At 38.2% G+C, this 26,850-nt stretch overlaps 1 protein-coding gene across 3 annotated transcripts in view; it reads right to left on the bottom strand.

The window, feature by feature from the left end:
* Positions 1 to 26,554, bottom strand: part of NARS2 (asparaginyl-tRNA synthetase 2, mitochondrial) — a 102,870-nt gene extending 76,316 nt beyond the window's left edge. The window contains exons 1-5 of one of the 3 annotated variants that reach the window (XM_001492559.5): positions 26,057 to 26,554; positions 22,556 to 22,665; positions 22,055 to 22,175; positions 19,729 to 19,869; positions 11,732 to 11,812 (exon numbers count right to left, since the gene is read on the bottom strand). In XM_001492559.5, the coding sequence (XP_001492609.1) occupies positions 11,732 to 11,812; positions 19,729 to 19,869; positions 22,055 to 22,175; positions 22,556 to 22,665; positions 26,057 to 26,197 (594 nt within the window). In that variant the 5' untranslated portion in view covers positions 26,198 to 26,554. The remainder of the gene's footprint in view (positions 1 to 11,731; positions 11,813 to 19,728; positions 19,870 to 22,054; positions 22,176 to 22,555; positions 22,666 to 26,056) is intronic. The other 2 variants (XM_070274330.1, XM_070274329.1) reach the window with 2 other exon arrangements.
* Positions 26,555 to 26,850: the final 296 nt, after the last annotated feature.

The following is a 26,850-nucleotide window of genomic DNA, read 5'->3' as shown; positions in this document are numbered from 1 at the left end:
CTCATTTTAATTTAAAACAATTTCTAATTAAAAATTCTCGACATGACACAACACAAATCTGTGCATACTAGTTTATAACAGAAAAAAATGGAACTGGCTAGTGAATCCTCCTAGTTGGTAGAGGCAGAGCAGCTACGAGTATGGGGGAGAAAAGGGTGTTGGTCATGATCGCCTAGGTTTCTAAGCCTGTGTCTACATCTGATGTCACATATTTAAGAGTTTCTCCAGGAGCAGGAGCTTTCAGTAGAAGCATCTGGTAAGCTTTAAAAATTTCCCCATGCCAGACTGTATCCCAGACCAATTAATCTGAATTTCTGGGGGCAGAGCCCAGGCATTCATATTTTTTAATGTTCCTAGATGAATTCAATATGCAGTTGAGATTGAGAATCATTGCCTTAAACTCTCCCTTCTCCTTTACTCCCATCAGTCTCTTCTAAACTAGTAGCGGGCAAAAAAATAAAATGAGAGAAAAAATTTTAATTTATTCAAAAGAAAGCAAAGACAGGGAGGGATGTTTTTGAAAAAGAAAAAGAAAAGACATAAGGAACAAAATAAGATGGTTAAAAATTTCAAATGCATAAGCAATGACAATAAACATTAATGGACTAAATTAAACAGTAAAAACAGAAAAGACTAAGTGATTAAACTTTTAAAGAAATCTGAGCTGTACGCTGTTCCCAAGATACACACTTAAAATATATGACAGATAAAGGCTGATGGTAAAAGGATGGATGACAGTTAAAAAACATGCCAAATACTGACCAAAACCAACTTGGCATGGTTAAATTAATATCAAACAAAATAGATCATAATGCAAAAAGCAGTGCTAGAAAGAGGGCCACTACATAATTAAAGGTTGATTTCACCACGAAGTGCTCCCAAATTTGTATATACCCAGTAATAGAGTCTGAAAAACACAAAAAGCAAAAACTATGAGAAAATTTGAAAAATATACCACAGGATTTTTAACACAGCAGTTAATGGTGGATAAAGGCTAAATATCAGTAAGAATACTACAGATTTGCATATGTAATTAATAATCTTGTTCTAATACATATATTTTGAAAACCATATTCAATAACTGAAAAATACACTCTTTCCAAAGATACATAGAACATTTATAATACTACAAAAAAATATAAAGTGCCCAGGAATAAATGGAACAAAGATATTCAAGATCTTTATAAAGAAAGTTATTAAACTCTATTGAAAAACACTAAAGAACTCCTAAATACATGAAGTGATATACCTTGTCCAGGGATAAGAACACTCAATACTATAAGGACACCAGTTTTTCCAGATTTATCGACAGAATGAACGTTATTCCAATTAAAGGCAAACAGGGTTTTTTGGAGCTTGTCAAGATGATTCATAAGTATATATGGAAGAGAAAAGGATCAAGAAAAGCCAAGAAGGGGGCTGGCCCCGTGGCCGAGTGGTTAAGTTCGAGCGCTCCGCTGCAGGCGGCCCAGTGTTTCGTTAGTTCGAATCCTGGGCACGGACATGGCACTGCTCATCAGACCATGCTGAGGCAGCGTCCCACATGCCGCAACTAGAAGAACCCACAACGAAGAATACACAACTATGTACCGGGGGGCTTTGGGGAGAAAAAGGAAAAAATAAAATCTTTAAAAAAAAAAAAAAAAAGGATTCAAAACTGTCTTTAAAAAAAAAAAAAAAAGAAAAGCCAAGAAACTCCTAAAATAAGTGGAAGAATTTGCCTTACTACATAGTAACACTTATCAAAGATCTACAGCAATTGAAAGAGTGAGGTAGTGGCACAGGGATATTCTGATAAACCAGTGGAACAGAACAGATGCACAGAAATAGGCAGACACATACATGGAAACGATTTATGACAGAGCTGACAGTTGCAATCAAAGGAAGAAACGTGAACTATTTGATAAATAGTACTTAAATAATTATTCATTTTGGAAAAAAAATTGGACTCTTACATCATATGTAAAACTCAATTTCAAGTAGATTAAAGACATATGTGTAAGGCACAAACTATGAAACTTTTAGGAGATGATACAGGAAGGATTTCTTAAACAAGATACGAAAGCACAAACCATAAAAGACTGAACCTTTGACTACATTAAAATTAAGAACTCTGTTTATCAAAAGATAGTATAAAGAAAGAGACAAAGGGCAAGCCACACACTGGGAGAAAAATCTGCAACAATACACTCAATAAAGGATTAATATTATCGAGAATATAAAAACACCAATATGAAAAGACAATACAATAGAAAATATTATAGAAGAGGAAACGAGTGGCCAACAACCACAGAAAAGATTCTCCATATCAATAGTTATCAGAGAAAAGCAAATTAAAATCACATCAAGATCCCATTTTATATCCATGATTGAAAAAATTTTAGAAGACTTAAAATACCAGGTGTTGCCAAGAATGTGGTACAGCACACCCTACTGGCGGGAGTTTAAATTTATTCTTCCCTTCAAGTAAAAATTTGGATTTACCTAGAAAAGCTGAAGCTATGAATGTGCACTTCCATTATTTTGTATACATCCTTGAAGGCATACTGCAATCACCCAGAGGGCCTTAAAAATACTAATTCTTGAGTCCTACTTCCCAGAGATTCTGATTTAACAGGAACACAATATTGAGCAAAAAAAAAAAAAACAAAAAAAAAACTCATCAAAGAAGAATAGTATGATTCTATCTGCATAAGTTGAAAACCATGCAAAACGAAACAGTGTTTTGCCTAGGGGTACATCCATGTGGTAAAACTAATTTTTTAAAAGCATGGGAATAACAAACACAAAATCGGCATAGTGGGGGAAGGGAGGACACTGGAATGGGGGAAGGCACAAAAGTGGGGAATCAAAGATATTAATACTATTTCTTAAGTTTAGTAGTGGGTACCGGTGCATGCCTTGTACTGCCTACATAGCTTATATTACTTGATATCGATACAATATTTAATAAAAATGAGTTAAGTATTACTAATGGTTTATTTATACAAAAAAGAGCATTACTCATAGTTCTTGCTAACAGTAGGCTATCAGTAAATGCTGTTATTCTCCTTCTTCCAAGAAAATGAAAGGTTGTCTTGGAAGAGTGGCCAAAAAGAAAAGGCAAAGATGCTTTACTTTATTGTGGAGCTCATCCTTAACAGTTGTCTGTTACCTAATAAAGAGTCTTCTTTAACCTCAGAACTTTAGTCAAAGTTTTGCTGTCTTTCCTCAAAAGCCAACTTTAGGAGCCAGTGTGGTGTGTACAAACAGCACTTACTTTACACCCAAAGAGATCTTGTTGAAACTACAACTCTGTCCCTTACTGTGTGGCTTCTGATAAGTTCTACTATCCAAGCCTAGTTTCTTCATGTAAAAAAAAGATAATTCATTCAACAAATATTTATGGAGCACCTACCACGTGCCAAGTATTATACAACAATGTACAAGAAACACATGGTTTCTGGCCTCTTGTAGGCAAATTAATTCCTATTTCAAAAGACTGCTGAAAAGATTATATAACACATATGAGGGAACTTGACATGGTGCCTGTAATATACTTGGTATTCAATAAATGCTATTTCTCTTTCCTTTTCTGCTTGGATTACTAAAAGTTAATAAAATGAATCATTCCTTTTAGAAACCCTGTTTAATGGTCTAATGTTATAAGAAAACACCAGTGAAATAACATATATGACAGTAAAGTACTATTCAAATATTAGTTGACAACATATTAATGTCAGATGTTGCTATTAGTTTGATCTATCCTCAGGTTAAAACGCTGGCATCTGAATTAAATTAAAACTATTTTAAAATTATGAACCCAAGCCTAACTGGATTCAGATTTCACAGTATAATTTTTATACTCGTAATGATTTCACTTAAAATGTATCCTTGTAATATCTGCAATTTGCTTTTAATATGGCTAGCTTTCAAGTGTACATTATTTTGGTGGCATTTATTATTGCAGGATTTTGTTTTTCCTATTTAAAAATATCTTGCAAATGCATGTTGCTGAGAGGCAAAATGGAAATAACTTTGTAAGTCAAACAGCACTAGCATAGTACTTTTCACAAAAAAGGAGACTTAACAAATATTTACAAGATGAATCAAATAGAGCAATTTTAGTCCAGTTGCGTGGCTGACGGTATTAGATCATTTTAAGAATGTACTCCACTCAGCGGATATCACAGGTTGGAAGAAACAGCTCAGTCTTCTGAATAGGAAGCAGCAGCAGGCTGCATCAGGTCACAATCTGAGGGAATTTTTTTTTACCATTATGTTAATTCACAAGATCCTCGCTTCAAGTGGAGGCAGCAAAAACCCAATATCGGGGGGAGCACACCAGCTTCTCAGGTCAGTTCTCTCCTCAGTGCCCCTGAAAACAGATTTGCTTCTCTTAATCTAGTGTGGCATTTTCTTTCTTTCCCTTTTTTAATTAGTTTCTTTTTAATTGAGAAAGTCAAATATGTCAAATTAAAATTGGAAAAAAAGTTAAAAATTTGATAACACACTCTGACAGCTGATTCCTAAGAAACAGCACCCCTATGTATTGCTGACAGAAATCACAGATGGTATAAACTCCAGAGAGAAACAGGTGACAGGGACTGCCTGTGGGAAGGAGAACTGGGCAGCTGCGAGGCAGAGGTGGAAGGGAAACTGACTTTTTACTTGATGTGCCTTTGCAACTTTTGAATTGTGTACTTTTTACATATGTTATCCTTTTCTTTTTTAAGTAATACATGCATATGATAAAAAATTCAAATATAGAACAGTAGGCCCCATGCTCAGGGGCAAACATTATCACGAGTGTCTTATCTATCTTCTTGGATATATCCTAGGCATTTTTCATTTGCAGAAAAAACCAGACCTCCTTAAAAGAAATAGACACCCTCAACAGAAAAGAAAATGACTAGTCTTAAGACTAAAAGTTCTGCAAAGCTAAAAGAGCCCACAGAAAATAACAACCCACAGGTATCCACATGTCCCACCATCATCAAGGAGCGTGGAGGACACAGTTCCTTCCCATATGGAGCTTAGAGTCTAGAAACAAAATTGATGTCAAAAAACCATTAAAGAACTGACTGTTAAAATAGGCAACAGCAACTGAACACAAGTACAATAGGGGTTGGAAGAAGGAAAAGATTACTGTTAGATGAGAGTTGTTTTGAGAAGAGGTTTGACCTGGCTTAGCCCTCATACCATCTGAAAAGTTTAAAAGAAACAGGTAAGAGTATTAAAAAGCGAAAACATCAAGCAGAATCAAAATGATGTGTGCCATATGTAACTTAGTCATAGAAATTTACAAGCATCAAAATTTCCGAAGTCCAATAACGTCTCATTACCATTTCTAGAATGCACAACAGTTTGGAAAAGAGAAACTTTTGATGCTTACATCAGGCTTCTCCTGCATATTAAGTTTTCCTTATTTTTGAATAGCAACTTAAAAGTTTCCATACATGTCATTGTCACATTTTACAAGTGAGCAAACTGAGGATTATGGTGGTAAAAAGTAGTCCAAAAGCGATTAGCATTTTTTTAAAACCCTCTCTTCTGGAATGACAGTGTGGGGAGTTCTGCAGACTCACTCCTTGGTGAAACTGGTGAAAGTTACAGAATAAAAAACAAACAAAAAACCCGACCTCCCCTCCAGCCATTTAAAGTCTTTGGAAATGGCTGTAAGGGCAAACAGCAAGTGAAGAAACATCTATTCAAGAAAATCTACTAAAACTTGGTAGGGAATGTCTTTGGCGTTTCAATGACAACCCACTCCTTCCCTTCCCCATTGCAGCTCAGCATGACAGAAACTCCACTCCAGACTGATACAGCCAAGGACACAGGGCTCTCCTGACACCCAGCTCCCAGCCAGAGGACTGTCTTAGCAGGAGAGGCAGCATGCCAGCATTTCTCATCCTGCCCACAGCCACTTGTTCCTGAAGCTAAGTTCTGGGCAAGTGGGGCCGAGAGGTGGGGGCTCCCTTCTTTTGCCCAGTCCCTGCTCATGGGACAGAGGCTCTGCCTTGGGCGAGGCACTGCTGAGAAGACTAGGCCTTGATTCTCCTGCTCCAGCTCATGGGGTGGGGGGTTCCACACTGGGAGAGGCAAACTGAGGAGGTGTGGGGCTGCAGCCACCTACTCAACTGAGCACTCAGCTCCTACACTGGGCTGTCACTGTGAAGCAAGGATCTGCCTCAAGTACCAGAGCCTTGGTTCAGAGATTTTGCCTAGCGGTTGAAGCAGGCCATAAAACAGACTTCCAAATCTCTCCCCAAAGGAACTGACTTCATTTGCAACAGAGTGTGGAGAAGTCCAAACCTAAGGGTACTCCTGAAAACGGTGGTTGAGGTGAAAAGTCAACTGGGAGGAGCTTGACAGATTCGCTGGAGCTGAGGGCTAAACCATAGATCTGCTGGCTTGCTGAAGAGAAATTGGGAAAGAGACAGCTGTGAAGAAACCTTTTGGGGATCAGAATAAATTTCAAACACTGACCTCGGGGAGTATAACTTTAAAGGAACCTGAATTTGAACGGATCAGTCTGTGAAGCAATTTATGCCCTGAAACACTGTTGAAAACACTAAAGGAATCAGCCTGCAATTAGTGAAGTTTAAGAGCTGAGTGTGATCTGGGAAAGAGACAAACAGAGCCCTGCCAGAATCAATGCCATCTCTGGGGGGCATACTCAAGGGGGCAACATCAGAGGATTCACACTGCTGGGGTCGGGGAGGGAGAAGGATAGACTTGTATCTAGAATAAATAAAGAACATCTGTAACTCAACACAAAAAAACACGCCAATTAAAAAAATGGGCAAAGGACTTAAATGGACATTTCTCCAAAGAAGATAGACAAATGGCCAATAGGCACACAAAAAGATGCTCAACATCCTTAGTCACTAGGGAAGTGCAAATCAAAACCACAACGAGATATCACTTCATATCCATTAGGAAGGCTACAACCAAAGAAACTGAAAATGACAGCTATCAGTGGTGAAAGCGGAATCCTCATACGTTGCTGGTGGAAACGCAACATGGTGCAGCCACTTTGAAAATCATTTGGCAGTTCCTCAATAAGTTAAACATAGAATAACCATATGACCCAGCCGTTCTACTCCTGGGTATATACTCAGAAGAACTGAAGACAGGTGTTCAAAACAAAAACTTGTACACAAATGTTCACAGCAGCATTATCCACAAGAGCTAAAGGTGGAAACAACCCAGTGCCCATCAATGAATGAACGGTTAAACTGTGGTATATCCATACAACCGATTATTCAGTAATAAAAAGAAATGAAATTCTGATATGTTACTATAGAAGCCAGATACAAAAGGCCACATATTGTATGATTTCATTTATATGAAATATCCAGGACAGGGAAATCCATAGAGATAAAAAAGAAGATCAGAGGTCACTAAGGGCTGGGGGTAAGGGGTAGGGGGTAAGGGGTAGGGGGAGTTTCTGCTATAGAATTTCTGTTGGAGTGATGAAAAAGTCTAGGAAACGGATAGTGCTGATGGTTGTACAACACTGTGAATATAATTAATGGTACTGTACACTTAAAAAGGGTAAACTTTATATATATATTTTTACCGCAATAATAAAAATAAAGAAAACCAACTTAATGCTTCAGTACACAGTATAAGATTCAGTATGAGAATCTCAGTATGAGAGTCCCCAGAGAATGAGATTCAGATATAAAATTACACAAGTCTTCTTGGGCCACATTTAAAAGGCTTACACTTTCAGTTTATTCTTCATTTTAAAAAGCATTTAAATGTATAAATTCTAGATTTGAATAGTGTTCCTATTATATGAAGTGCTATTCTTAGATTTTCTCAGCCTAATTTAATTTCATAATGTGTGACCATTTATTTATCACACTTTGGGATAGAAAAACTGTAATTAAAAGCTTAAATGTGAATTACACATTTACATATAAATTGTAAATGTTCAAAAGCAAAAGAAAACCCACAGTGAGGTACTACTTCACCCCCTCTGGTATGGCTATGATAAAATAAGAAGGACAATAATAATTGTTGGCAACAATGTGGAGAAATTGGAACCCTCATACATTGCTAGTGGGAATGTAAAATGGTGCAGCCACTTTGGAAAATGGTTTGGCAGTTTCTCCAAATATTAAACATAGAGTTACCATATGACCCAGCAATTCCACCCAAGAGAAATGAAATCATATGCTCATTCAAATGTTTTCCCACATGTTCACAGTAGCATTATTCGTAATAGCCACAAGATGGAAACAATCCAAATATCCATCAACTGCCAAATGGATAAACAAAACGTTGTACATCTACACAATAGAATACTAGTCAGACAGAAAAAGGAATGAAGTACTGATACATGCTACAACACGGATGAACCTCAAAAACTTTGTGTTAGGTGAGAGAAGGCAGGCACACAAGGCCCTACGTTGAATGATTCCATTTATATGAAATGTTCCAGAAGAAGGAAATTTATAGAGAATAGTTTAGTGATTACCTAGAGTTGGGGGTGGGAATGGGAAGGGACTGCTAATGGATGTCGGGTTTCATTTTGGGGTGATGAAAACACTCTAAAATTAGATTGTGGCAATGGTTGCACAACTCTGTGAATACACTAAAAACCATGGAACTGTAAACTTTAGGTGGGTGAATTTTACGGTATGTAAAGCATATCTCAATAAAGTTGTTTTTAAAAAAACTGTTCTACTTTCTCATGCCCATAACTATCCAACTTTATTTTCTTATGATTTCTATCCAATTTATTTTCTCTGATTCACCAATATGAACTTTCTAATCTGGATGGACAGATTAGAAGGAAGTGAAGACCCCACGCTCATTTCAATTGCTTGACTCTGCTCACGTTGTTCCCTACCTGGAATACTGTCACCAGGGTGCAGTCAAGTCACATATTTATTTTGAAGATATTTCTGACCAAGTCAATCCTTACAGAACTAATTTTTCTTGCCAATCTTTCTTTTTTCTTTCTCCCCAAAGCCCCCCAGTACATAGTTGCACATTTTAATTGTGGGTCCTTCTAGTTGTGGCATGTAGGACACCACCTCAGTGTGGCCTGATGAGCAGTAGCATGTTCGCGCCCAGGATCTGAACCAGCAAAACCCTGGGCCGCTGAAGTGCAGGGCGCAAACTTGACTACTCGGCCACGGGGCCAGCCCCTAATTTTTCTTTAGATTCCATACCACTTATAATTGGTAACAGTGTACCCTCAAATACATACATAAAGCAGTTTCACCTTATTCCCCATCAACATCTAGTTTTTGCCACGATCTTTTAATTCTTGTCTTTAATCTCTTTCATCTTCTAGAAGATTAATTATTCCAGAATTGTAAAGACCAAACATAATCATGGGAACTCAGCTAGGGCCTTAAGACAAGGAGGAAAAAGTGTACAATCAAGGAATTCTGTAGGATCAGTAACATCAGAGTGAATGAAAAGCATGCTCCTCCCTCTATTAACCCTTCCCAACTCACCAGCTTTACAGGCCAGAACCTCAGCCACATCTCTATATCCCCATAACATTTACCACAGCATCTTGAACAGATGGTACCAAATATCTGCTGAATAACAAGTGAATGCCTTGAATGCAACTTCCTATATATGTATTCAGTAGTCCCCAAACCTTAACAAATATCCAAAGTCTTAAAGCAGGAAATGGAAATGAGGAAGAACAAAGCTAACATGATGGGACATGCATTCACTTCTCAACACAAGTACATGATCTTACTGTGCATCTCAAGGTGGCCTCTTACTGCTGCCCTCAAACCTTAATGTGTATCAGGCATTCTTACCTTTAAAAAGTTATTAACACTTCATTGCTGTTAGAGCAAAAAAGAGTACTATTAAGAGAAGCAAGAATTTAAATATGAAACTCCACTTCCTCCTAACAGTGGGGTGTCCAGATTCAAACCCCTATGCCTCTACAAGCAGTCAGGAGGAAGTTAATTAACACAACGAAGGACAGAGGTGTGTGAGGCAAGAATAAGAAGGAACACTATTTCAAAGGACAGAGCGTTGGCAGGGGCAGAAGACAAGTCTTAGGAGCCGAACTTTTGAAAGTAACAAAGACAGTGCATCACAGCACAAAAGTCACACGTTGCTGAAACATGATCTAGTCCCAGACTGCAGGAGCCTAAGATCAATGAATTCAAGAGTATCTCTTTCTGGTACTCTGAACAGGCAAATCTAATTCCACTATATAAAATCCCTCAACCTGGCCCCTGAAATACGAGGAACGTACAACACTTCTCATTTGTTTAGCTTCAGAAATATATATTTTTTTCCTTTCCTACATATTTATACTATTCCAATAACTTGTCTTACATTGTTTAGAGTCCAAAATACACATATTATAATTATTCAGACTTGCTTAAGGGATTTCCCTGACAGCAAAAGTTATCTCCAAATTATCATTATTTGTTAGATTCTTTTTTGTACTTGTTTAATTTGGGTCTCTTTAATAAGTCCCCTCTTATTTGTAAAGGCTCCTTTAAATTACACCTTTCCTTCCCTGTCATTTACTTTTTAATATTCAGTGATTTAGATTAAGGGATTATGAAATGTATTTAAGGTGGTTAATTCTTCTTTACCTCAACATTCAGAAGACTATTAAGGTACAAAGAGAAAATAAACAACATGAACACTTAGAAGAGAATGTTTTTTCCAATTTTACATTGTTATTTTATTATTTGCTGCCTTCTTTGAACTCATATATACAGATGCTACCACTCTCACTTTCAACAATAACAAAGCATTTTTATTCTGCTTTTTGCAGAAGGCTATCATCAAGATTTCTTCAAGCTACATAGGAAGAAAGACAGCATTTGATTATTATTTTGAGTAATGACTTCAACATATCAGGACAAGTCTTCCTGGTGAATACTTTGTTCAATAATATGAAGAGGAAGCATCATTACCAAGAGTCAGATGTTCTGAACTAAAGAGAGCAACTATATACAGGTCTTGTCATTTGATGGAATCACTCAAATGTATAAATAAGAATCTTGACTTCGTAGAGATAAACAAATCAGTGAATAAATGAAAGAAATACAAAAAGCACCACTCATCAACATACATTTCTCTTTGTCCCTTATTATACTACTGGCCAATGATTTTAAATAGGCTGTCGAATTGGTAAACGAAAGACTTTCAATTGCCTAAAGTAAGAAAAACTGGTAACTTTCAAATTACCTGCAACAAGGGCAGACTGATGATACCCAGCACACACTAGGAACTCAAAACATGATTGCTGAACAAAGACTTAAAATAAGGGCCTTCATGAGGTGCACAGAACATAAATCATTTCTTATGAAAGAAGTATTTCTTAAAGACTTTGAAAAAGAACATATTCACACGCATACTTTTGTTATTTTAATTTATCTTTTAAACCATGACATATCTAAAAATATTAACTGGAGGCTGAATTTGCACAAAAGATACCTTAGAATCTTCATTAATCGCTTCCAATTTCTCTAGTTCACCAATTTACAGTTATATAAGAAAAGCAAATGGAGCACTAAATTAAAAATCCACTCCTTTTAGTCACAATGTAAGTAATACAGCTGGTAGAACAGGAAATCAGAGAAGTTTGAGAATTTTCTGTATGTTTTTCAAGGATTACTATTGATAAAATTTAAGGTTCTGGTCATGGTCTATCCACACAACTCTTCCTAAATTTAAAGCAAACCCTTAAACACAAAGTATCAGAGAGCAATATATCCCCCAGATGGGGAGCAGAACTTACTTCAACTCGAAAAAGTTCTCCAGCCCCCTCACAGTCATTGGATGTGATTATTGGAGTATGAATGTGCACAAAGCCACTGTCCTAGAAGAAAAAGAAAAGCCCATTTTTTTTTCCAGTACATTTGTATACGAAACAATGCCAAGAACATACACCTTATTACACTACTAAAATAGCACTGAGAATGCCACATCAAATCCCTCCCTGACCTCCCAAATAAAACTACTGAAATATCAAGTTGAATGTTTTACTGTGCACAGAAGCACAAAGAATTTTAAATCAGGAACTGGCTTAGACATTATCTAGTCCGATCTCATTTCAAAGATAAGGAAATTGAGGCCCAAAGAGATTTAATGAATTGCTGAAAGTCCACATAACTAGTCCATGGCAGAGCCAGGACAAAACCTAGGTCTTCAAGGTCTCTCTCTGGTGCTAGGTCTTCTTCCCACTTCTCTAACGTACTGGCAGTGAATTAACACACACACACAAAGACACATACCCACACTCACTCAAGGCTAACGCATAATGATGTTGCCCACATTGCTAAGGAAATACAAAGTGATCAATGTGAAGTTCAGTTATTTTGGAATGAGACCCTCAATGGTAACAAACCACCAAAAAGGAGAAAAAATAGGTTGACAAATAGGGACCGAAGAAATAAACAGCGAAAGAGGCAGAAAGGATTCTTAGGAAGTCTGTCATTTAAGTGATGACACAGTACACTGCACATGGCACAAGCAGTGTGCCTCCTTTGCCTCAAGGAAGATTCTGAGCAGCAGATCCATCCATTACTGAGGCGCCCACTTACAATTCTTCCGCTCCGAAGTCTGAGACTATTTCCATTAGTGAACCACAAAAGCTGTTGATAGTAGGATTGAAATAACCCAGCAACCTCAAGGTTATACTTCTTTCATTTTGACTATGGATGTAGGCAAAAGGTTACAGTCAGCATAAATGTTGCAGGGTGGGGGTGGAGGTAGCTAAAGTGAACTTTTGCTGCAAAGGCAGAACAGTACTATGTTTAATGCAAAAATTTTGGTCTTGAAATCAATACAGTAAATTCATATATACACATCTAATTTCTGCTAAATTCTGCCTATCGCTGGTGGAACATAAAACGTCTCAGTGCGTTACCAGGGGCCTCCCAAATTTGCCCCTTCCTTCCTAAAAGGGTTGAATTCAAGTGTTCTGGCTACAGTACAAAGTATCCAATCAACAACTTGCCTTATGATATAGACTGATTAAATATTCAAGCTATAAACTAAGTCTCAGAAAGTACTCAAATATGTACTTAATCTGGAAGCAACTTGCCTAGAGGTGCTGCACAGAGCACATAACAGAGAACGTATGAAATATAATCAATAACATTACTGCGTAAAATTTTTATCTCCTAGCAGCCGAGAATTATGGACATGAATCATTTATTCCACATGAATGCAGGCAACTATGAGCATGAGTGCAGTAAACAAAGAAAGGAAGTGAAAAATCCAAAGGAAATGAGGGTGGCGAGGGGGAGGGGGGAGGGAGGAGAAAATTTAACGGCTAAATATAATCGCCCAAGTTAGAGCTGGTCAAGCGCCACAAGAAACAACACTCAATCTTACGAAAATAACTTTATGGGATATGTCTTTTTTAAATCGCTCAAGTAGTGGGAATTATTTTTAATACTCAACTAATGTTAAATCTTTCAAAAGGGGTCATCAGATTTTTAAGCCTTAATGCCACTAGCAAGGCTTATCGTATCTAAATCTTTAACATTACCACCAAAAGCTATAAAGGAGAGAGTACAAAGGAAGAATAATAAAGCAGTGAGAACAAAGTTCAAAAAGGAAAAAGTAGGCAGGGAAGTAGAAAGATAAAAAGGAAAATAAACACCAAGAAGTGGAGGAGTACTGTGAGTAGGTGCCTCCAGTGGGGCACCAGCTCAGGAACTTATCCCATCCCACAGCAACGGGCTTCCTATTAGAGATATGAAGGCCAGGCGGGGCAAAATATAAAAGCACACACTTTCATCCAACTTTTCAGATTCCACCCACCACCTCTAAATATCTAAATATTTTGATGGAAAAACATTCTAGATATTTTATAAGGCACTGAGCATCCGAAAATTACAAAATTCACATACTAAGGCCCATAGATGTCAAAGACATGTTGTATATTTTTCTCTCACACACACCCAAAATAAGTATCATTATTTAATCAGAATCAACAAAAAAAGAAATGTGACAGGAGTTGCTAGCCACAGGCACACCACTGGCAACAAAAAGCGCCAGCAAGAGGAGACCAAAAAAATCTATAAAAAGCAATAACAGGAACCCAAAGGCACAGCAGTCTGGGGTCATTCAACACTGTGGCAAAGAATACTCCACATGGTGACGGACTCTGAAGACACTGCCATACAGAAGAGGGCAAAATCTGATGCTTAAAGGAAGCAATTTGACTCATCAAGAAAGGGTGAACCCTTCTCTACGGGCCAACTTAGGAAGCCAGGGAAGTATATAATACATTTTAGGATAATTTCCATGGAAATTTAGAAAAAATTAAGAGAGAATCCTCAGTTATTTTTGAAACTCATTTCTTTTAAATAACCCATTCCTTGAGGATCTAGATAGCCAAGTTTCACTACATAGCAAATGCGTCAATTTTATGAGCAAACCAACTTATACACAAAACATTTTTGATACTCAACCCAAAAAATAACTCTAGATCGTTAAAGTATCCTAAGTAAAAGTTACTGCTTAAGTTTCTACTTTTTCTCACATTTCTATATTTTTATTGATGGATTTGAAATTTATGAACATTTTACATTTTAAGTCTTATCTTCTTTTAGGGAGCCAAATGTAACAAGTCACAGAAACAGTACCAAATACTAGATAACATGTAACTACTATTTAACATGTCCTATAGTACTCCAGTGATTTCGGTAAACAGTTCATTCCTAAATGTTACACATACAAGTGGGAAACATCATAGAAGGAGGTATCAGGATTATATTTTCCAGGGCTTTACAATTAAAAAGTGAATTTACAGCACTTAAAAGTGCCTACCTTTATACTGACCACACAACAGTGCTAAAATTTGAGTTCTTTTCAATCACTTAAAATGCTTTTTAAATTTTACTTTATTTTGATTTTTCATTTTAGATTTTTCTAGTTTGTTCTCTTATTTTTTAATTGTTCACATATTTGTAAAAGCTTCAACTAATAAAGAAATGTATAAAGTAGGTCAACGGATTGCCAATAGCCCCACCTAGTGGCCAGAAATCTACAAAATTCTGGGAATTAAAGCAAGTCCACTTTATCAGCTGTTTAAAGCCATATGGGGAAAAAAACCCTTTAGATCTAAACAAATTTTCTGTTTGTGTGGTTTAAGCACTACTGAAAAGCCATATGGAAGCTGCATAATAAAATTTATGATAGCATATGTAAATGCACCCTTGTAAACTATAATGGGATGACATTGTATAATGTAATTTATTTTCCTTTGTTTATTCAAAAGTACATGTCACAAAGGCATGATGTTCTTTAGCTGTTTCATCAGAAATTAACTCTGAAGGAGCTTTTCAAATTGCAAGAACTCTCTTGGTGTGCTAGATCAGAGCTCAGCCTGCAGGAGTTTGGATACAGTCCAAGGCAAGGGGTATGCTGTTATATAATCTGCAAATTAGCTGGATCTGGAGAAGTGGTACAGGAAGAGTTCTCAAACCACACAAAATGACACTGAACTTCACTTGCTGGGTCACTCCTCGCCTTTCGGGCTCTCCATCACATGGGGGAGGGTCCCATCACCTCAGCAACTTACCAACTACATTCCACTGTGGCTTTCCCAGGTGGGGGGAGATGGCTGAAAGGCAAAGGTCAGTGAAACAAAACGCCTTTAGTCACTAGATCAATCAACTTAACCAATACCCATAATTCTTTAAAATTAGTGCCTACCATGTAAAAAATAAGTCTATGACCAAGATGAATAAATAGGGACCAGATATACCCTCCAACCTGAAAATACCAAGAAAACAAAAACAAAACAAAAAAACCCATAAGCAAACTACATGAAAGGATGGTTTTCAAGACACTGGATATCAGACAACAAAGGATAGTGATCCCTGAGAGTCGGAGACAAACAACGGTGAACACTATGAGTAGCCCAGCTTACTACCTTGAGCTCTTCTGGGCCATGGCAGAAACGGGAGAAATAAAGCGGAGTGAGCAGACACCGAGTTGAGACACAGCTGAGAGTCTGAGGAGGCTAAAGTGGCTAGAACTCACAGGACAGAGTACCAGAAAGAAGAGCGCTTCGCAGAGAACTCCAGAGATGTGCAGCGGGCCACCCTGGAGCATTAGGCAGAGGACTGATCGTCGCATGTGTGTGAGGAAACTACACAAGGCCAGGGAAAGAACCATCCAAAGAGAATAGAGGAAACAGTGCCTGGTGCTGCCGGGTGGCTGAAGCTGCCACTGCTCCCACAACACAGACTGGAAAAATCCATAATTCACAAGGCACTAGGTAGAGTACTCAGGAAGGCTCTCCCTCAGTAGTAAGGAATAATTAATTCTAGACTGAGCACTGCTTCAGACCTTCTTAAATCATAAAAGACCCAAAGGATCAAACAGTTTTCAAGTAACTTAACTGCATTCCAGAACAAAGCTTAAGAAGCTTTACAAATATCCAGCACCCAACAAGGTAAAATCACAATGGCTGGCATCAAATTAAAGATTAGTAGGTTTGTAGGGGCAGGAAAATAGAACCCACAATGAAGAGACTAATCAATCAAAACTGACTCATAACTGACAGACATGTCAGAATTAGAAGAAAATGACATAAAAGTTATTATTTTTCTGAATTGAGATATAATTGACATGTAACATTCTATTTGTTTCAGGTGTACAATATAATGATTCAGTATTTGAATACACTATTGTGAAATGATCACCACGAGTCTAGTTAACATCCCTCACCACAAATAATTACGAAATTGTTTTTGTGATGAGAACTTCTAAGATCTACTTTTTTAGCAACTTTCAAATATACAATATAGTATTATTAACTACTGTCACCTAGCTGTATATTACATCCCCATGACATATTTACAACTGAAAGTTTGTACCTGTGACCCCCTTCACCCACCCCCTCCCCCTGGCAACCACCTATCTGTCCTCTGTATCTATGAGTTCTTTTAGTTTTTTTAGATTTCATATGTAAGTGAGATCATACAGTAATTGTCTTTCTCTGTCTGACTTATTTAACCTAGCATAATGCCCTCAAGGTCTGTTCGTGATGTCACAAATGGCAAGATTTCTGTCATTTTTATGGCTGAATGATATTCCACTGTATATACACACCACATTTTCCTTATGCATTCATCCATCAGTGGAAACTTAGGTTGCTTCCATATCTTGGCTATTGTAAATAATGCTGCAATGAACATAGGGGTGCATATATCTTCTCGAATTAGTGTTTTCATTTTCTTTGGATAAATACCCAGAAGTGGAACTGCAGGATGATATGGTAGTTCTATTTTTAATTTTTTGAGGAACCTCCATACTGTTTTTCCATCATGGCTACGCCAATTTACCTTCCCACCAACAGTACACAAGAGTTTCCTTTCTTGCACATCCTCACCAACACTTGATATTTCTTGTCTTTTTGATAATAGCCATTCTAACAGGTGTGAGGGGATGGCTCATTGTGGTTTTGATTTGCATTTCCCTGATGACTAGTGATGCTGAGCACCTTTTTCATGTGCCTGTCGGTTATCTATGTTTCTTCTTTGGAAAAACGTCTATTCAGATCCTCTGCCCATTTTTTTAATCAGATTGTTTTTTTGCTATTGAGTTATATGAGTTTGTTATATATTGTGGATATTAACCTCATCAGATATATGATGTGCAAATATTTTCTCCCACTTTTCATTTTGTTAATGGTTTCTTTTGCCATGCGCAAGCGCTTTAGTTTGATGTAGGCCCACTTCTTTACTATTGCTTTTGTTGCCTTTGATTTTGGTGTCAAATCCAAAAAAATCACCACCAAGACTGATGTCAAGAAGCTTACTGTCTATGTTTCCTTCTACAAGTTTTGCAGATTTAGGACTTACATTCAAGTCTTTGATCCATTTTGAGTTAATTTTTGTGTACAGCGTAAGACAGTGGTCCAGTTTTCCCAACAGCATTTATTGAAGAGACTGTCCTTTCTCCACTGTATGTTCTTAGCTCCTTTGTCATAAATTAATTGACCATAAGTGTAGGTTTATTTCTGGGCTCTCTATTCTGTTCCATTGATCTAAGTGTTTTTATGCCAATACCATACTGTTTTGATTACTACAGCTTTGTAATACAGTTTGAAATCAGGGAGTGTGATGCCTCCAGCTTTGTTCTTTTTTCTCAAGATTTCTTTGAATATTCAGGGTTTTTGTGGTTCTATACAAACGTTAGCATTGTTTTTTCTATTTCTATGAAAAACGCTATTGGGATTTTGACAGGGATTGGATTTGTAGATTGCTTTGGGTGGTATGGACATTTTAACAGTATTAATTCTTCCAATTCGTGAGCATGGAATATCTTTCCATTTTTTGTGTTCTTCAATTTCTCTCATCATGTCTTATAGTTTTCAGTGTACAGGTCTTCACCTCCTTGGTTAAATTTATTCCAGGTATTTTATTCTCTTTGATGCAATGTAAATGGGATTGTTTTCTCAATTTCTCTTTCTGATAGTTTGTTATTAGTGTATAGAAATACAACAGATTTTTGTATATTGATTTTGTATTCTTCAACTTTACTAAATTTGTTTATTAGTGCTAACAGTTTTTTTGGTGGGGTCTTTAGGGTTTTCAATATATAATATCATGTCATCTGGGGGCCGGCCCCGTGGCCAAGTGGTTGAGTTCACAGGCTCCACCTCCGCAGCCCAGGGTTTCACCAGTTTGGATCCTGGGTGCAGACATGGCATGGCTCATCAAGCCATGCTGAGGCAGCATCCCACATGCCACAACTGGAAGGACCCACAACTAAAAATATACAACTATGTACTGGGGGCGCTTTGGGGAGAAAAAGGAAAAATAAAATGCTAAAAAAAAAAATCATGTCACCTGCAAATACTGACAGTGTTCCTTCTTCCTTTCTGATTTAGATGTCTTTTATTTTTTTTTCCTTGCCTAATTGCTCTGTCTGACTTCTAAGACTATGCTGAACAAAGGTGAAGAGTGGACATCCATGTCTTGTTCCTGATCTTAGAGGAAATGCTTTCAGCTTTTCACCAGTGAATATGATGTTAGCTGTGGGACTGTCACATATGGACTTCATCATGTTGAAGTACATTCCCTCTATATCCACTTTGTTGAGAGTTTTTGTCAGTTAAAACAGTTATTAAACAGACAGTAAAACTGTAAACAGTTTTAATTAAAACTGTATTGTATATGTTCAAAAAGTAAAGCAGAGATGTGGAAGACACCAAAAAAGGCCCAAATCAAACATCTAGATATGAAACCTACAATGTGTGAGATAAAAAATGCAATGCAGAGGAACAACAATAAATTAGGCATCAAAGAAGAAAAGATCTGTAAGCTTGAAGATATAGCACTAGAAGCTATTCAAAAAACAGAGAAAAAGGAATTTAAGAAAAGGAAAGAAATCACTGTGTTATAGGATATGACCAAGTGGCCTAAGTGGTAGAGATGGTTAAAGTCCCCAAAGGAAGGAGGTAACAAAAAAAAATACTTGAGGAAATGGCTGAAAACTTGATGAAAATTATAAATGCACAGATCCAAAAAAAGTCAATGAACTCAAAACAGGAGAAAAATAAAGAAAACTGTGCCAAGGCACACCATAATCAAATTGCTCAAAACCAGAGATAAAGAGAAAATCTTAAAATCAGCCACAGAAAAAAGTACCACATAAGTAAAGGGTGCCTGGAATAAAAGACTAAGAGAACTTTCAGGATAATACTCCGGTGTTATAATTATTCAACTTCTTCACAAGAAAGAATACCTATAAGCAAAGCCCCCTTACCTTAAAGAAAGAATGAATAGCAGCTGTGGCTTCACTGCGGACCCTCAGGATAGAACCCAGGACATTAGTCCTGCACCTAAGGTGAGGGTACTGTCTCAGATACTCCAGAGGATGCCTCTCTTTATATTTAAAAGGGAAAGCCTGCCAATAAATGGAAAAAAACAAATTAAAAGCTAAAAAAGATACTGTTTTATAAAATCAGTTTCCAGGGCAAATGTTAAACAGTAGTGCTTTAAAACAAAACTAAGATGCTTTCCTTTTTTACTTCTTAATATAACTGAATGTAGTCCACATTAATTCCAACAAGTTGGTAGAACGATGGGGTGGAATCAGAGAGATGTGGGTTTGAATTCAGGTCTACTACTTGTTAGCTGTGGAACCTGGGACAAAGTTACTTAATGTCATAAGGCTAATCTGTTATTTATCAAATTTCTACGCATTTCTCAATTTCTATTTACAAATCACTATTTACAAATAGAGAAATTAGGATATAATTATGCAAAATAGTCCACTGTTTGACACATAGGAGTTCAGAATAGTACAGATATTAAAGATTATGTTTTCTACAGCTGTATACACACAGCTGGTGTTCAATTTTAAAACCATCCAAATGCCCTGAAAACCCACAATCACTGACAATCAACTGGCACTATATACCACTGACTATCAACACATACTGCTGTCTAAGAACATGCGGGAGGATCAACAGCTTTCTGTTATCCACTAGATAGAGTGGTGCAGATTTACAAAAATTTTAAGGAAATTATGACTCCACTTAGAAATATTTCCACCCCGCCCACACTCATGTTACAAGATTAAGAAGACAGAAACAAACTTTCAGACCAAAACCAAAGTTTCAATAAAAAAGATTACAGAGAAGCCAAGTAAAAGAGCTACACTGGTCCCCCGTTTCTTTTCCTTTAGTCTTGTCTATCCCCTTTAGGCCTTGTGCACATACTAATTTATACCGTATAGAAATAAGCACATATTTGCTAAAGGGAAAATATGACCACATTAATAAGAATCTGCAGACTGCTAAGGCTTCAGAATTCCCTAATGTCTGAGTACTTAAACATGACACTGAAATGAAGAGGAAGAGACGGTGAAGGCATCAACACCAACAGAGGCCAAGGGAGAACCATTTGAGAAGAATAAAACACATGGCAAATTTTTAATAATTATATATCCCTCTAAAAAAGCAAAAACAAAAATTATTACCATTTCCATTCCTGAGTTCCAAATTATTTTCACAGTTTATTTTTCAGAAATCTTAGAACCCGATTCCTGATTTTACACATCAATTAGAACTTCTTAGAAAATTATTCAGAATGACATTTTTTTAAAAAATCGCCTGATTTTCTTTGTTATTTCCTTATAATTTCTTCCAATTTCCCAAAAGAAATAAAAACCAATTAAAATGATGCAAGTTCCCTATATTTCCTCATGTTTTGTTCATTAAACATTAGAAGACAAGGATAGCAAAAACACAGGGGAGTCAAATGCCTAGAATATGAACTTTAGCTGTGCCGCTAATCGGCAATGCACCCTTGGGCAAGTAATTTCACCTGGGCCTCATTTTCTCCAATTTAAGAAACTGGATTGATAATCTGATTTTATTCCCACTAACCTCTTCAGCAGGCTATAAATAAAAAGCTACCGACGGAAGAATCTTGCAAAAATAGACATTAACATGTCTTAATGTAGACTTTCTTAATGTGGACTTATCTTTGTTTAGTCCAAGCATTACAACACTCTAGGTTAGCACTGGCCAATAGGATTTTCTGTGATGAACAGAAATGCTCTGTGTCTGCTGTCCAGTACAGTCACCACTACCTGCATGCGACTACTGAACACTTGAATTGTGGCTAATGCCACTGAGGAACTGAATTTTCAATTTAATTCTAATTGACTTAATATTAAGTAGTCACAGGTAGCTAGTGGCTACTGTATTGGACGATACAGTTCTAGATCAGGCAAGAGTCACTTCTAGGCAGAGCTTTCCTAAGAACGTCGTCTGCCCTGGTATGTCTCTGTTATTGTGGCTGACTGGGCATGCTTGTAAAAGTGTCAAATTTCAACTGTGACAGGCACCACAGAGATGCACAGATTAATACTTAGCTCTCATTCATAAGATTCAGCCATCTACACAAATACTTTTTGTTACTCTCTCTACATTCCTCAGACTCTATAGCCTGTTTCAATAATGTGGAAAGTCACAACTGAAACATGTTCTCACTGCCATCTTCCCAATAATCACACTTCAAACACATCACTAGTATTTCAAATTAAGCCTAAACAGCCTCCATAAAAGTGTCAGAAAGCATACCTTGGCATCACAATTTCCAACAACTTCAATTTTTTCTGCCTTCAGTTCCACATTTTGCCTTTTGGATGGACTTTTTACCAGCTGCCCTTGAACTTCCACAGAACTCCCAAAAGCCAGTTCTCTACAGGAACAAAAAAACACCATAAACAAGTGTCATTACATGTAACCCTCATGGTAATACAAACCTTGCTATCAGAACATTAAAATATTCAATGATTGAAGTTTTTACCCTTAATTGAGCTAAGAGCTGCAAGAAGTTAAGAGAGAGTGGAGCAAAGCATAGGTGGGGGATATCATCATGTGAAGATGTTAGAGGAGGACAGGCCCGAGCTTGAAGGATCTTGATTCCAAGTCTTTGGCCTTGAGCCTTAAAGCCATGAAAAGCAGATTTGTTTAGAAGGATCACTCACGGGACAAAGTGAACACTGGATTAGGGATGGGGAGCAGAGGAGATGGAAAAAAATAATCAAAGGACTCTTTTTTTAAAAAAACAAAACTCACTTGCTGTCAAAGCTTGAATCTGCTACAACCTGAAGGCTTTCCAAAGATGACCCATCATTTATATGCAGGAACAAGACTTCCTTCTGGGACCGGACTGAACGAATCCATCCCTAACGAGGAAAGTATTTCTAAATGTGAGCTTAAAACATGTTACATTTTCATTACACATACGCATAAAAGACTAAACGAAAAAAAGAAAATAAAAAGTCCTCATAATCCTGCCTTAACAAATCAATTGCTTTCAGTTCACCCATATGCATATATAATTTTATATGGTTCTTATCACAGTGAGACACAGGTTTGGCAGTCTACTGTTTGTTCTATTTTGTTTTGTTAATAAAGCTCATCATTCTGAATGGATGACTAATATTCCATCAGGTTGCTGAGCCTAATTCACATAACCAATCTCCTCAATATTGTCTATTCCAAGTATTTTCTCCCACCCCTACTCTCATCTCCCACTGTTACAAACAACAGGGTACATATTTTGGTGCCTTTCTTCTTTTGTATCAAATTCCCAGAAGGGAGATTATGTAGTTATAGAGTAGAAACATCTTTATGGGATTTTTTTTTCCTTTCACGAAGTATCATACAAAAAGAGTTCTTGAGAAACTTCTCATTATGAACACATATAAAGTAGTACATAAACCTTCAAAAACACTGAATTTAAATGACAGATATGTGTGAGTACAAATGAGATGTCTTCAAGTAGACCAGTAACACTAAAAACAGCTCTCACCAATCACATCCGACTTCAATGTAACTAGCACAGAAGAGCGAACATCCGACTTCAATGTAACTAGCACAGAAGAGTGAAACAACTGATGGTGTTTGATTAACCATCAAACACACTCAGAAAAGCAAGATGATCCTACTTAGAAAAACTTTATTGACTCCTTACTTTCTTTGTGTCCTCATCATATCCTATAGACACTGTTATAAAGTCCTTCTATTACTTATTTGCATGTCCAATATATTTTGACGGTTTAGGAATCATGCTTTCATTCCTTTGAAGGCTACTGTCAGGCATATAGTAGATAGTCCATAAATGTTTTTCACTCAAAGAATATCTACCATGTACAGAACTGAACATCTACTATGTGACAAGCATTTTACAACCTTCTTCATATACTGTTTCATCTCCTCACAACAGCTCTAAGAACTGTCATCATTCCCAGTTACAAGTGAGGCACCTGAGGTTCACAGAAGTGAAATAACTTGCTGCAGGTCGCACTGCTGGTAAAGGGTGGAGCCTGAATTTGAATCCAAGTCTACCAGAAAGCCCTTGATCTTTCTCCAGGGCTACAGTGAAGGAGGTGTAAATTGTCTCAGCCTTGCGTACAAGACCCTCCATAATTTGGAGCGTGCCCATCTTTGTAGTCTCATCATGCTTCTCAATTGACAGTAATTTCCAAAGCTCCACTCTCTTGCCTTTACTTTTTAGTAACAGTTAACATCATGGAACATTTTTTAATGTGCTTCCGTTCTAGGTTCTTTATAAATATTATACTACTTACTCCCCTTAAGAACTTAATAAAGTGCATATTATCATTTTAGAGATGAAGAAACATATTTAGAGAGATTGGGATAACCCCTCTAAACAGTCAAGGTCATACAGTTACCAAGTGGTACAAGTGGAATTCAAATACAGCTCTCACTTCGAAGTTCATGCTCTTAACAACAACCTTTTCTGGAATGCTATTTCCACCCCATGCCCAGTTCCTCTACCTGAGGAACACATCCTCCAGGATTCTGCTGAAACGCCACCTCACACAAGAAGTCTTCCTTGACCCCCACACAGTTAAGGACTTCCCTCTGTTTTCTTCATAGTTCTTTCTTTACACCACTAATGCTTATCACATTGCTGTAATTACTGGTCTGAGCCATGAGACCAGGGCTGTCCAACAAAAATGTGAGTCATATTTGCAATTTTGTGTTCTTTTGGGGGGGGGGTCACATTAAAGGTAAAAAGAAACAAGTAAAATTAATAATATATTTTATGTAACCCATTATGCCCCCAATATCATTAACATGTAATCAATATAAAAACATAGTGGGATACTTTGCAATCTTTTTTGTTCTTCAAAATTAGTGTCTATTTCACATGTACAGCACCTCTCAATTCAGACTAGCCATATTTCAGGTGCTCAGTGCCACAAGTGACTGGTACCTATTATACTGGGCTGCACAGCACTAAAATAAAAGCTTCTAACCTAGGCAGTAGGTTCTGTTCTTTTCATCTTTGAATCCTCTCGACTAGCTCACAGAAGGTATCATTAATGTATGTCAAATTAATGTATTAATGCAAGAAAAGGTTTTGATTTGGATTATGGAAATAATATGAAATCCAAAGAAATGCAAAGGGGGGTAGATTAGTTTTATTGCTAAAAATCAAGGATATGTGAGAACAACAAAAATAACTGCATCAGTGTGTTTCAGCAACCTAATAAGAAACAGTCAAACCACCTTGTTTGGTCTGCTCATTTATGGGGGAATCTTCTATGTGGAGCTGCTGCAAATACTACACTAGCAAGAGAAATAATAGCAGCTAACATTTATAGACTGTGGGCCACTGTCCTAAATTTTTTTTTTTTTTTTTTGAGGAAGATTAGCCCTGAGCTAACTGCTGCCAATCCTTCTCTTTTTGCTGAGGAAGACTGGCCCTGAGCTAACATCCATGCCCATCTTCTTCTACTTTATATGTGTGACGCCTACCACAGCATGGCTTGCCAAGCAGTGCCATGTCTGCACCCGGGATCCAAACCGGAGAACCCCAGGCCACCGAAGTGGCAGGTGTGCCCTTAACCGCTGCACCACCAGGCCGGCCCCTAACTGTCTTATAATTACTTAATCTTCAGCAATCTATGAGGTAGGGACTATTATCACCATTTTTATAAGAGGAAACTGAGGTTTAGGGCACATAAGCGACATGCCCATAATTAATGACTACTCAGTGGCAGAGATTTAAACCTAGGCTATTTGACTCCAGAGCTCTTTCAGAGTGCTACATTCCACTCTTTCTCCCAATTTATTTAACATGAATTATATCCAAAGCCCCATTTTAGGCACTGAAGTGGCTAAAAGTTGAATGGTTTAGTTGAACAAATATTTACTGTCAGCCCTGTGTGAATACCAAGACGACAAACCTGGTTTCTTCCCTTAAGGAGCTAGCTCTAGACAACCACATTAAACTGTGGCTATTCGTTATGAGGGATAAAGGGAAAGGGGCTCGTTCATTTTTCTGTATGATTTACAAGTTTACAAGTAATGCCCTGGTATCACGAAAACGAAGTCCCAGCGCTTTCTAGGCATCGGAACAATTTCCCGAAAAGTAACGTAGCCAAGGACAGGAGAAAAACGCGGAGGCACACGATTGCCTACACTTTCTAACTTCTCCCTGCCGGTTCTTCTGTCCGACCCCACAGCACAAGAGAAGCCTAGACACGATGTGCCGCAGAAGTCACTAAAAAGACAAAACCCACCCCGTCCCCATACACCAACCTGGACCTTAACGCGCTCCCCACTCGTGTTCTGGGCCCCGAGAGCATCCCGCACGCTCAGTTTAGCGGAAGGCTTGTGTCTCGGGCAGGGAGCGGAGGAACAGGAGCGCAGGGCTCGGAGCAGGCACCGGGCCCCGAGCATCGCGCGGCGGCTCCAGACCAGCTCTGATCCCAGCGAGTTCGGACCCTGCCCGCGGGGACCGTCCCTTCTCCTCCTCTTCCCGGGCCGCAGCGCTGCCCTCAGGTGCGGCTGCTCCCTTCCCCTTCAGGGGCCCCAGCGCTGCGCCCACAGAACCTCTCCTCCACGTCCCTCTCGCCAACAGGCCCAACAGAGTAACAGACTCAGCCGCGAGCGCCAAAAATACTCCACGCGCCCCGAGGAGCCGGGACAGCCCACCACCTGCCGCCGCTCGCTAAATCCAAAGCCCCGACCCCGAGCTGAAACACGCGCTGCCACCGCCCCTACGTCACTACGCCAACGTCACCACGTTACGAGGAGGTTAGGAGGGAGCATGCGTACTTGTGACTCCAGTTTAAAAGGCGGCGGTCCAGGGGCAAGGTGAAGGAGGCGGGGTGGAGGGAGGGGGCGGGGTCAGGAGCAGAGATGGGGCGGAGCTAAGGTGCTGTGGTTGCAGGGATTATCGTTGAAGAACCACGGAGCCCGCCAGGGGCGGAATCTGAGAGTCTTCATTTCTAAAACTTCCAGGTGATACTGAGGAACACCGAGAGGCAAGGAGTGACTGATGCAAAGCGAAAGCGTCCAGAAGGAGGCTGTTAGTTGTTGAGAGGATTAGC

Source organism: Equus caballus, chromosome 7 (genome assembly GCF_041296265.1).
Source record: "Equus caballus isolate H_3958 breed thoroughbred chromosome 7, TB-T2T, whole genome shotgun sequence".
Taxonomy (NCBI): Eukaryota; Metazoa; Chordata; class Mammalia; order Perissodactyla; family Equidae; genus Equus; species Equus caballus.
Note: the sequence above shows the minus strand (reverse complement) of the source record. Positions and strands in the feature narration are given on the sequence as shown.